The sequence below is a fragment of the Archocentrus centrarchus genome, chromosome 19 (assembly GCF_007364275.1).
Source record: "Archocentrus centrarchus isolate MPI-CPG fArcCen1 chromosome 19, fArcCen1, whole genome shotgun sequence".
In the NCBI taxonomy this organism is placed as follows: Eukaryota; Metazoa; Chordata; class Actinopteri; order Cichliformes; family Cichlidae; genus Archocentrus; species Archocentrus centrarchus.
The window spans coordinates 25,670,564-25,683,598 of NC_044364.1; the positions used below are offsets into that span (position 1 = coordinate 25,670,564).

The window sequence follows — 13,035 nt, forward strand, 5'->3', positions numbered from 1 at the left end:
TTATATTCTTGTTTTTTTAATATATTTATATTTACTGATTATAGACATATAAAATAATGAATATAAGAAATACATCATTATTATTATTATTTCAATTTAGTCTGGCAGAGGCCCTGGAGGGACAGTTAAATGAGAGGGAAATCAAATAAAAATAGATGACCAATAACAAATGGTTAAAAATACTTAGACAGGATTAAATAAAACAAGGTTCCAATGTTGATTATGCAGTAAGCATTTACAAAACAGCATGCCAGAAGTATTGCTACATGGTGCATGTTAACTCACTCTGCCCACTCACTGTCCCTGCTGCATATCCATCTTTCATTCTCCCTTTTATTTTAAACATTGTCTCCTTCTCCCTGTTGTCCTCAGGCATACTCCCAGGATGTCTGTATGAAAGGCAATGAGTCATACTCAGGCAAAGCCCAAAACATCCCTGAGCCACCACCTCTTTATTACCCTTCCAAAAAGCCTAGCTCCACTTCCTCACAGCCTAGCCACAACATTCACAGCCCCCTTGACAACTGGCAGTGCCGAACCAATTCCACCACCTCACCACTGGACAACCGTCCCCCTGCTGCTTCTACTACCCCCTCACACTGGCCCAGGGGTCCTGAGGATTCCAGCATTCTGGGGGGGCACCGTGGACGATCTTCATCTGTCATTGGTGCACTGGACTTTCACTTTGCTAACCACAATGCCGCCATCGCCTCTGCAACTCTGCCTCCGCCACGGAAAGCTCCTGTCCGTGCTCACGTTAGCACCCTCTGCCACCAGGCTCTGTCAGACTGGTACTACAGTCAGGCTCAGATTGCAGAGTGCACGTTGCCCCAGCATCGAAGTATATCTCAGGATCATTTAGTTGATCTGGGGCTGGGGTTGGCAGTCAGTCCCAGACCTGCAGCTACCTCTGTGGCTTGTTTAGAGCAAGGCAGAAGAGAAACCCTTCTACACCACCACCACCAGGCAGCTGCTGCTTCTCACAATTCATATTGGATTGGCAGCTGGGGTAGTGTATCAGGACCAGGAAAGAGGTCGTGTTCAGAGACCCTGCTGGCAGCCTATGCTGAATATGAGCAAAATTATGGACGTTCTGTGGAAACATTAGCTCAAGCCTCTGCTCTGGTCTCAGCACAGTCTGAACAGACTTTGCAAAGTTCACACACAATAAAATTCAGTGAACAGAAAACCTCAGGAGAACATCAGCACCAAAATGCAGTAAAACCATCCGTCACAACCTCTTTTACAGTGCCTCCCATTGACAGGCAGTCAGGTCAGCAGGTAGCAGAGCCCCAGACGAGGAGAGTAAAAGAAGAAGAGCAGGTAGGCTACAAAAGCTACAGCCCTTCCTTTTCCCAGAAAGCTGGTCATCTCCAACAGACCCACCCTTTTAGAGAGCCCAGCTACAGTGGCCCTCATCTCGACTGGGGGCCTTCCAGCAGAAGCAGCCCTTCTCAAAGTGATGGGGGAATAGAACGCCTGTCCAAATCCATCACCCCCTTGTTTACATCTGAGGAGAAGAGGGTGCGGCTTAGGGAAGACAGAGAGATTATCTCCCCTGTATCCCTGACTCAAGAGGTGGTCCTGAGGCAGAAGCCACCTCTGGGCTGCCATACCCTCATTCAAACTGTGCAACATACACACTACACCACACCTGTGGAGTCCCCAGAGCCAACTGCTTTGACACCGTCCCCATCCCCTGCCCTTACAGCGTCCATTCCCAACTGCAGGTCCAGTGGCAGCCTGGCACAGCATGCATTTGACTCCTTGTCTTCTATTCCCTTCATAGGTTAGTGACCTTTTCTTCTGACTTACACAGTTGTAACATGTCAAATCTTGTCAAAATTGTAACAAATTTAAAAGCTGTCAAGAATGCTTTGAAATTTACATTAACATCTTTATGCATATTTGGTGTGTGTAAATTGGGTAACTGTAACAGTTTTATGGTGTTTTTCAGCATTCCAAACATTTATGGTGTTGTCTGTTGACAGATATTGAAGAGGGAGATAAGAAAATATGAACATATTTAATATTTTAGAACAGCATAGAATAGAATACCTTTATTTGTCATTATACAGAATGTACAATGAGATTGGAAGGCCATTCCTGTTTCAGTGCTATAGTGTACAAAGTCCACACATAAATACATAAAATAAAATAGAATGCAAAAAAAAAAGATAAAAAGTTAGATAAGTATATACATATAAACAGGATGTACAGTAAGTATTGCAGTTTGGTGAATGAATATTGCACAGTATAGGAGAGATAAATATTACACCATTCACGAGTACATAATATTGTTCAGTATGAATAATATAAAATTTCTAATAGCAATATTTTTGCTGATATAGTAAAAAAAATACTGAACATTTTATTGATGTTTACAGCTTGAAGGCATCATAATTTTTCTAACTAATAACTTTTTCTAATGAGTTACTCATTACACAGCAGCAGAATTATATCTGGTGACAGCATAAATCAATTGTAAGCTGAAAGGTAGTATTTGCATTCATAACTCTATCAGTTCTGACAAAATCCCCATTGCTACTGGCTGAAGTGCAGCCCTAAACATGAAAGAGCCTCCATCATGTTTTACAGATGCTGTAGACATTCACTGGTGTACCTTTCTCTTGACACACTGCACACCATGCCGAGATAGACCAGGTTTTCAGATAAAACTCTCTAAGAATCATCATGTTGGTGTAAAAATACTATTTTGTGCCTGTCAAACTATATTATCTTTGGTAGGTACAAGGACTAGACTGAAAATGAGTGAAAAAGTAGGTAATATCGAAAGAAAAACTTTGAAAGCCTGTAGAACTATTGCTCTGTAGGCCACTTTAAATAATTACAAGAAAATCTGGCTCCTTGGAAGCAAAGTATAAAAAAATGAGGCATGGTTCAAGATGTTTGTATAGTACTTTACATGTTCAAATGGAACAAATTATCACTTATTAATATAACCTCACATCAAGAATGTTATGGGTTAGAATCATAGACTACATAAAATAAAATGGTGGATTGGAAAAAAGAAAATGCCACTTTTTTGTTTGTTACCTCGCATACGATAGATGGAGCAAGGTTGTGTTTTCACTCCTGTTTGTTTCTTTGTTTGTCTATCTGTCTGTTAGCAATATAACTCAAAGAATATTTAACCAAAATTGATGAATCTTTGTGGAAATATCCCTCAAGGGCCCAAGAACATATGATTTCATTTTCAAGGTCAAAGGTCAGCATGACTAAAATTTTCAGAATCTTAAAAAATCCCTATCTCTCATCATTGGTGTAATATTAAAATTTATGTCTCAGTGAATTTATCATCTATCATGATTAAATTTGGATAAACAATCACTGTTGATAATTCGTCTTTTTCTATTTTAAATGAAAATACTCACAATAATGCAAAGTAAATTACAAACCCTACACAAAAATCACATACCCATATAAAAGCATCCATGCTCGATCAGATGGATCCTGAGCCATGCCTGCGAGCACTGAGCACCCCAGAGAGCACAGGTCTTCCTCCCAACTTCCCGGGCCAGGGGAAGTCCCCTTTACTCCTCAGTCATCACGAGCAGGTCCATGTCAACCATCCTGCCCTCCTGAAGGTCCATATTATGGGACCTACTCTCTGCTGGTTCCTCCTAGAAGACTGCTCCCCCATGATACTGCACAGATATTGGACGATCCCCAGGATCAACCCACGGTTCAGCCCTCCTAAGGCCGAGAAGCCAGCACCATTGAGAGGCTGAATTGACCCTCTTAAGGGAGCAGATGCTTGCAGCATCACAATCGCCTAGACCCTGGGGCGGCGAGCCCAAGAGAAGCTTGCCGCCTACAGGACAACGCCTTCGATCCCAGACCTGATCAGGAGAGACCCAGGGGAATTCGCTTATCTCAGGATTGCTCTGGACAACCTGCTTCCTCCAGACTGTACGTAACTGTTCAAGTATCAAGTTCTAACTGACCACCTGAAGCTGGAAGATGCACGGCTCATCGCCGACGCCTATCTCAACTTGCCAACACCTTATGGGGACACCATAGCAGCTCTGTCAGAGCAGTTTGGCCAGCCCCATCAATTGGCTCTACAGAAGATTGCGAATGTCATGGACTCTCCAGACATTAGAAGGGGAGACTCGGACGCCTTTGAGAAATTCTCGCTCCCGATCTGCACCCTGGTGGGTATGCTGAAGATGTTGGGAGTAGAGGGGGAGATAGAGCTCCGATGCGGTTCTCATGTATCACGTCTCCTCAGTAAATTACCTGCCGAGATGAGGTCCAAGTTTAGGAGAAATATGTGCCGTCGCCCCAATGCGGCGTGTAACTTCCTTGAGTTTTCTGATTGGTTTTAAGTTGGAAACCTGGTGTCAATCCAGTGATGTGCAGTGGGAAAGACCTAGTTCAAAGCCTGAGCACCATTGGGAACCCAGAGTAGCTCCGCATTCCGCCACAGTATTGCATGGGTCAGAGAAGGATGCACCCAGTTCTAGAGCGGAGACTCCGAGCAGCCATCCGCCTATTTGAAAGTAAAGGAAATACATCTCAAGCTTTCTGTCCCTACTGTGAGACCGAAAAGCACTAGCTGAGCCAGTGTGCCACCTTCAAGTGCTTCAGCATGGAGTGGATGATCGACTGGATCAGAACCAACAGACTGCTGGTGCTGTGGTAGAACGCACCAGGTGGCCAAGTGCAACCTGAAGAAGCCCTGCAGTAAATGCCAAGGCAAACACCTGCTCATATTGCACATGGTCAACACCAGAAAAGTGAAGGAAGGGACCTGTTTAGTGAGTTCGGCTTCCGACAAGCTTTACCTAGACAAGCCTTCCAACCCCACATGCATCCTCCTCAAAATCATTAGAGTTCTCCTAAGGTATGAGGATAGGACATTGGACACATACGCAATTCTAGATGATGGATTGGATTGGACGATGCTACTGTCAGACGCCGCACTAGGAGTGACAGGAACCCCAGAAGACATGTCCCTTTGAACGATCAGACAGGACATTCAGATCCTGCATGGAACATCAGTATCCTTCGAAATCACCCCAATCCTTCAGCCGCGGCGATCCTATTGGATCTTGAACACCTTCACCACCCAACATCTACGGTTGGCAGAACATTCCTATCCCATCTTGACTCTCAAGAGGAAGTATAGACACCTCGCTGATCTACCTCTTCAAGCCTTCAGTAATGTGTCCCCATTGCTATTAATCGGTGCTGATCATCCTCACTTTCCGTGCCCTATAGAGAGAGTACGTCTCGACCCACCAGGAGGCCCAGCGGCCATCCGTACCCAACTAGGATGGACATTACCAGGGCCGGCAAGGACGCTTGAGACCCAGCTACAGCCCCATCAGTGCCTTTTCACCTCTCTCAGCCCACAGGCCCTGGAATTGAAGAGGAATGCGGAGAAGCTGTGGCAAGTTGACATTCTTCCCTTCCGGAATGAGAGAGAGAGGTCACCAGGTCTAAGGAGGACATGGAGACCTTAGATCTTCTTAAATCAAAGACGAAGAGGGTAGAGGTGAATGGAGTACACAGGTATGCAACCCTATTCCTGAGGAGGAAAGATTCACCACTCTTCCAGACGTCAAAAGAAACTGTAATGCCAAGCCTCCGAAGTATCGAAAGACGACTGGCTAAAGAGCCTGACAAAGCACCTGTGTATACCATGGTAAAGGAAAAACTGGAGACCTCAGGAGTCATGGTCAGACTCGGACTGGAGGTACAGGAGGAGGGTAGTGAGAACTGGTTCGTACCCCATCACATGGTCCAGCACAACAGGAAGAATAGGATAGTGTTCAAATGTTCCTTTTCTTACAAAGGGATGAATCTCAATGATGCACTATTACCCGGACCTACCTTAAGCCCATCCCTGGTACAAATGCTCCTGCGCTTCAGGCAACACACGGTGGCTATCAGCAGAAACATCAAGGGGATGTTTCACTGGGTGTGCCTCTTGCCCAAAGATAAACCCCTACTGAGGTTTATCTGGACTAGCTATCAAGAGACATCTATGAATGGCAGGTCCTCCCATTCGGGACAACTTGTAGCCTACAAAGCAAAAAGCAAAAAAAAAAAAAAAAATGGAAGTTAAGAAACAAATGTCTTTTATCTTTATCTTTAAAATTCTACTACCTTTGTACTGGTGACATTTAGCAAATTATATGTTACATTGGTATATGGGGATTCTAAATACCATTTCATAGTTTACATCCAAATATGTCACATTGAGCTCTGATGTCACCTTTATTTCACATCTAGCTTTCTTTCAAGTTAACCCAAAATGCTTTAGATATATTTAAATAAAGTGGAAAATGAATCCACATAAATAAAAAATTGGTTTTATATATATATATATATATATATATATATATATATATATGTTGACAGAATTTTGAATATATATATATATTCAAAATTCTGTCAACATATTTTTGACCTGTTGAAAATGGGATTTAACAGGGGAAAAAGACAAAAGCGTGCACTTTGCACTTGTTTTTTACTGCACTAGAAACTTCTTAATGTGTGTTTCAAAAGACCTAAGAAAACAAAATGTTCCCTTAAAAGTAAACTGCCGGGAGTCTCAGAGTACTTCTTGTTGCATCTGTTATTGAAGGTTTTTCTCTGAAATTTTTGTTAAATGGATCCAACAACAATTGAGTAAAAACTGATGAGATTTTTACTAAAAATTAAATGTCCACCACTTGCAAAATAAATGAAATATTAAAAAAATTTAAAATCCTTAAAGTTTTGTAACACCTTCTATCTGTTCTATATCAAAAATATGGCACATCCAAAGCAGAGTTTTATCAAATGATTCTGTTGGCATGGCAAGTTAAAAATAAAAATAAAAATATATTCCTTTACTGCACACTACATATTATGTGTTTAACCCATTAATAATTCCAGCTGACTAATGTTACGTCAGTCACTCACTATTTTATACAACTGATCATTTATGTTTCATGTAAGTGTCTCAGACAAACATTGGTTATTTTTTGTCATCTCTGTTTCTGTCTCCTCCTGTTTTCCTCTCTAACTTAGCATGTGTATCTACAGGCAGTATTAAAAATCGCCGCTCCTCTTACCTACTGGCCATCACCACTGAGAGATCCAGGTCCTGTGACGAGGGTCTCAACACCTTCAGGGAAGAAGGCCCTATCTTCTCGTAAGCCAAGAACCCTGGACACATAAATAGCATAGCTTTGTGTCCTAGATGTCAGCCATTTTTCACCTCAGGAACTCTGAATGTATTACAGCTCTACTGTGCTTGTGTTGAATTGTGGCACACTCAGGATTAGCACAGTGGTCAAAACTCTCTCAAAATTATTACATAACCTCCTGAATCTTTAAAAAACTTTAAAATTTTTGAGTTTTATTGCATTTGTAAAATACTGTCTGTATCTGTAACTAGTGTGCTCTTTCCTCCACAGTAAACTTCCAAGAAGGGTCAAGAGCTTTTTCACTGATGGGGTGAGTCACTGTTAATTTTAAATACTTGAATACTCCCATATGTATTTTCTATATCTAGTTCATTGATTTTACAGAAACCCAATAACAACTGTCCACTGTGAGTTCCATAGTACCTCCACATTGTGTTGCAGTCTTTGGAGAGTCTACAGACCCAAGAGGAAGCCCGATCCAAGCGCCACTCCACTTCTGAGCTGGGAACCATCACCTTCAGTGATGTTCACAAGGAGGGCTGGCTGCACTACAAACAGATCCTCACAGACAAGGGAAAGGTAAAAAAAAAAGAAAAAAATGACTATGCATTGATGCAATATGTCTTTTCTAATTCTTGTCCAGGTCCTGGTATGGTGAGGAGCAAACTAAATAGAGATGGCCAGCTCTTATGCAAGTACACTGATTCTGACTTTTCACTCAGTATGAGCAAAAAGCAGAGATGTGTTTCTGAGATCACCAAATAAGACACCTGTCCCCTAGCTACACAACTATAAATTCTGAAATTCTAAAAGTTATGAATCTGTGACAAATCGCAGCCCTGGAGAAGACCAATACCCACCAGGAATGAGTTTGACTTGTTGCTGACAATATGAACCAACCTTGCACTAAACATTGCACTAAATAGCCTGTAACAATGAGCCCCAAAACTCCATATTCCCAAATACTACATTACCTTGGACCTCTGAGCTTTTCTTCAAGGTCAAATAAGGTTTAAAGTTCTACTGCCTTTGTTTGTATTGTCAACATTTAGGAACTTCTGGTATATCCGGATTCTAAATATCACATTATAGTTTGCATCCAAATGTTATGTCACATTTGACTTCTGATCTCACGTTGACATTTCATACCTGCATTTCTTTCAAGTTGACCCCGAAATATATATTTGAAGAAAGTATTTTCAAAGAAACAGTATGAATCAACAGGGGAAAAAAAATATACTCAAAGTTATGTCAAGTATATTAAAATGGGTTTCAACAGGACAAGATCCACAAGCCTATACTTTACACTTGACTTGACACTTTACACAATACAAAGCGCCTTGAGGCGACAGTTTGTTGTGATTTGGCGCTATATAAATAAAATTGAATTGAATTGAATTGAACTTGTCATGGTCCTGGGCCCAGTGCTTTGAGTATTTTTGGTGAAGTTCTGTTTTTGTTATATCTCTGGTTGGGTTTATTAGTTATTGGTATTTAGTTCCTGATTCCTTTGTTCTTGTCTTCCCTGTGTCTTCTGTTTCTGGTGTCTGTGCCTTCCCTGTTTATCACATGTTTAGATTCCCTCTGTATGTTAGCTGTCTTTGTCGAGTCTGTCTTGACCAATAAATGTCCTGGTTCAGTTAGAGCTCGTGTTTAAACAGTCGTCCTCATCATGAACCAGGACATTTATTGGTCAGTTCCAGGATCAAACACCTGTTGTGAATTTTGCCGTTAAGCTCCTCGTTAGAGAACAGCAACTTGTGCAAAAGGTTCTGAAACATTTAACAGTTGGACATGTGCATTCAAAAGCTTATAGAAGGTCACATTAAGTTCACCTGTAAAGGTTTGCATGCATTTTAGGCTCGTCCTGAAATTTCACCCAAAAGCCAAATATCCCTAACTTTTTGTGAGTAGTGTATTTCATGAGGTCACTTCGTGTTTTGTTGTGCCAGTACCCTGTTTTGTGTGTGTTGTCTTTAGTATTGCTTCCCCTTGTCTCGTTAGTATAAGTCTGTTCACCTGGTCTACCCGGGTGTTTCCACTTTCCTCATTACCTCGTGTGTGTATATGTTGTCTGTGTTCTCCACTGCCCTTTGTTGCATCATTGGTTTCCCTCCAGCTGCGTGCCCAGTCAGTCAGTTAATCATGTGTTTTGTTTTTGTGCTGCTGGCTTCGTTCCAGCTCCCATTTTATGTTCCAGCAATAAAGCTAAAGCAAACTAAGTTCTATCTGGAGTCCTGCATTTTAGGTCCGTCTCTCACCCACTACACTGCAAACCATGACAACACTTGTTTGGACTGCATTTGAAACTTCTTAAAAAGCACAAAGACAACTAATACAAAATACAATACTATTCCCTTAAAAGTAAATACTGCCCAGAGAGTGAGCTGCCTTGGCAGAGGTTTACACTGTCAGAGTGCATCTTGTTGAATGGTGCATCCAAATTTGATCTTTCTTCATGATACTACATATGCATTAAAACAAAACAGTCTGCATGACACTGTATATGTCATCCTTATATTGCCAAACCAGCTCTGACACATCAGGGCAAAGGACTCAGGCTGGATGTTTGACGTCAGTTTTAAAGAATTCACATGCCACCAGGCACTTATAGATGCTAAACTCTACTGTTTTTAAGTTTATGTCTTGTCTTCATCTTTCCTTGTGGTTAGAAAGTCGGTGGTGGCATGCGACCATGGAAACGAGCCTTCTCCGTTCTCCGCTCCCATTCACTCTTCCTTTACAAAGACAAGCGAGAAGCAGTGCTTCATGGGGCAGGGGCAGGACCAAGTCAGATTGAACATTCTCAGATCAGTATCCACTGCTGCTTGATTGACATCGCCTACAGTGAAACCAAACGGAAACACACCTTGAGGTTGACCACGCAGGATTTCTGCGAGTACTTGGTGCAGGCCACGGATAGAGATGACATGCTGGCCTGGATCAAGGTCATTAGGGAGAATAGCAAGACAGATAATGAGGTATGAATAATATTTAGCTAGTTTGTACTAGTTACACAAACACATATACAAAACTAATTTGTGCTTTCCATTCCTTGAAGGAGATTGGTTTCTCAAGACAAGCGCTCATCAACAAGAAAATGAATGACTACAGGAAACACAGGTCAGGATGGAAAATTATATTTAGGAAAAACTTTGTCCCATACTCTTTTTGTGATTAGGAGTCACTGTAGCCCTAGGCGAGAAGCCTGTCAGAGTTTCCCAAAACTAAGCATAACAAGGCAGTTTCACATAAAACTGAAATCATCATGAGGAGGTTTTGGAATATATCAAAGGAAACATACCACCTTTTTATTTACTGAAATCTTTTGAAAACATATACTAAAAGCTCCTGTTAAACTTGTTACATCGACTTTGGGGTACAGGTTAGGATTAGGTTGCATCTCACATGCTAAATTAGCAAGATGAGCTTAAAAATGGCCTAATTTTTTTGCTCCTTTGTGTAGTCTGACAGGTACCAAGCCAGATTCCTCTCCCAGAGCCCACTGTATGATGCCACCTTTCCTTCTGGCTAAAACTGACAACATTTCAGTGAACCGAGCTTCCAGATCTGGTGGGTCTAAACATGACTCTGGTTTGTGTTCCTTAATATACAGCAAATCAAAGCAGCAAAATTGCTAAAATTAATTATGTGTCCACATGTGTATGACTTAGATGACAACAAGGCACTGTGGGGCATCAACATCATGAAGAAGGCCAAGAAGACAGGCAGTCCAAAGGCTTTTGGCGTGCGTCTTGAGGACTGTCAGCCTGCTGTCAACCATAAAGTAAGTTAGAAAAAGCAATACATAATTCATAGTATAAAACATCTCTTTGACTTTAAGCAGAGTAATTAAATGACTACACAGTGAAATTTAAGAAGTGTATTATAATGATAAATTTAATAATTTTGTACTTACCTTGTGGTTGCAGCTATTATTGTCTATGAAGTGGACACATCTCATCCTTGTCTTGGGTCTATTGTAAATCTGGCTTTTCATTAGTAAGCTTTGTGGTTCCTGTGATTAGTTAAAACAAGAAGCAAGAAAAAAAAATCAGGGCTAGTTTACATAAAATTGGTTTGCAAACAAGATTTAGGGTAAAACAAAGATTTGAGCACTCAAAACGTTGCACATCCATGCAGTACTTTTATTCATTTAACTTTGTCTTTCCAGCTGACACAGGGCAAAATGCAGAGTATACACACAGCTAACCAGGAGGTTTTGAACCCAGGACATTCTTGCTGTGAAGCAACAGTGAGACAACAATACTAATCCACTGCTCAGACCTAATACTGTATGTTTTTGTTTCTAAAAATAGGATTCATTTTAAGCGCAAGTACAAAATTTAAAAAATGAATGTAACTTCCTCTTATATACCTGTTGCTCATTCAGCTTTTACATGAGATGTTTGCAGTAATAGCAAAAATTACCTTTAATAATTATCAGTTATAGCTGTTGTTTTATTAAAAAAAAAGGAAAAAAAAGGCTTTGTTATTGATTATTGAGCCAGTTCCCATTTCCCTAATCGTCAAATCCACACGTCCCATGATGCACGTGTCACAGCACTAGTGGTCTATTAAAATGTCAAAATCAATTATTTAAAAAGAAATAGAGCACACCATGCCTGCAAAAATCCTGGCAAATATTTACACAGACATGTAAATATTTTAACAACAAAGGAGTGACAATAAATATCAGCTCATAATACTTATGAGCTGATATTAATGATAACAGACTCACATTTTGCATCATTTTTCTGGTAGCTTTTATAGAATCCAGATAAAGGCCAAACAGCAATAAAAACATGACCTTTTGGCAAAGGTCATCATAGAGAGGATGTGATTGAGCAATCCATAATTCAATTCAATTCAATTTTATTTATATAGCGCCAAATCACAACAAACTGTCGCCTCAAGGCGCTTTGTATTGTGGGTAAAGACCCTACAATAATACAGAGAAAACCCAACAGTCAAAAACGACCCCCTATGAGCAGCACTTGGAGACAGTGGAAAGGAAAAACTCCCTTTTAACAGGAAGAAACCTCCAGCAGAACCAGGCTCAGGGAGGGGCAGTCATCTGCCGCGACCGGTTGGGCTGAGGGGAGAGAAAGACATGCTGTGGAAGAGAGCCAGAGATTAATATCAATTAATGATTAAATGCAGAGTGGAGTATAAACAAAGTAAATAAGGTGAATGAGAAACAGTGCATTATGTGAACCCCCCAGCAGACTAGGCCTATAGCAGCATAACTAATGGATGGTTCAGGGTCACCTGATCCAGCCCTAACTATAAGCTTTATCATAAAGGAAAGTTTTAAGCCTAATCTTAAAAATAGAGAGGGTGTCTGTCTCCCAAATCCAAGCTGGAAGCTGGTTCCACAGAAGAGGCGCCTGAAAGCTTAAGGCTCTGCCTCCCATTCTACTCTTAAGTATCCTAGGAACCACAAGTAAGCCAGCAGTCTGAGAGCGAAGTGCTCTATTGGGGTGATATGGTACTGTGAGGTCTTTGAGATAAGATGGTGCCTGATTATTCAAGACCTTGTATGTGAGGAGAAGAATTTTAAATTCTATTCTAGATTTAACAGGGAGCCAATGAAGAGAAGCCAATATGGGAGAAATATGCTCTCTCTTTCTAGTCCCTGTCAGGACTCTAGCTGCAGCATTTTGGATCAGCTGAAGGCTTTTCAGGGAGCTTTTAGGACAGCCTGATAATAATGAATTACAATAATCCAGCCTAGAAGTAATAAATGCATGAATGAGATTTTCAGCATCACTCTGAGAAAGGATGTTTCTAATTTTAGAAATATTGCGCAAATGCAAAAAAGCGGTCCTACATATTTGTTTAATATGTGCATTGAAGGACATATCCT

General features: G+C 41.0%; 1 protein-coding gene across 1 annotated transcript in view; it reads left to right on the forward strand.

The window, feature by feature from the left end:
* LOC115797814 (rho GTPase-activating protein 21-like) overlaps positions 1–13,035 on the forward strand; it is a 218,218-nt gene that overhangs the window by 183,457 nt on the left and 21,726 nt on the right. The window contains exons 7-14 of the mRNA XM_030754328.1: positions 373–1,789; positions 7,048–7,171; positions 7,437–7,476; positions 7,608–7,745; positions 9,839–10,147; positions 10,228–10,289; positions 10,633–10,739; positions 10,841–10,953. Of these exons, the coding sequence (XP_030610188.1) occupies positions 373–1,789; positions 7,048–7,171; positions 7,437–7,476; positions 7,608–7,745; positions 9,839–10,147; positions 10,228–10,289; positions 10,633–10,739; positions 10,841–10,953 (2,310 nt within the window). The remainder of the gene's footprint in view (positions 1–372; positions 1,790–7,047; positions 7,172–7,436; positions 7,477–7,607; positions 7,746–9,838; positions 10,148–10,227; positions 10,290–10,632; positions 10,740–10,840; positions 10,954–13,035) is intronic.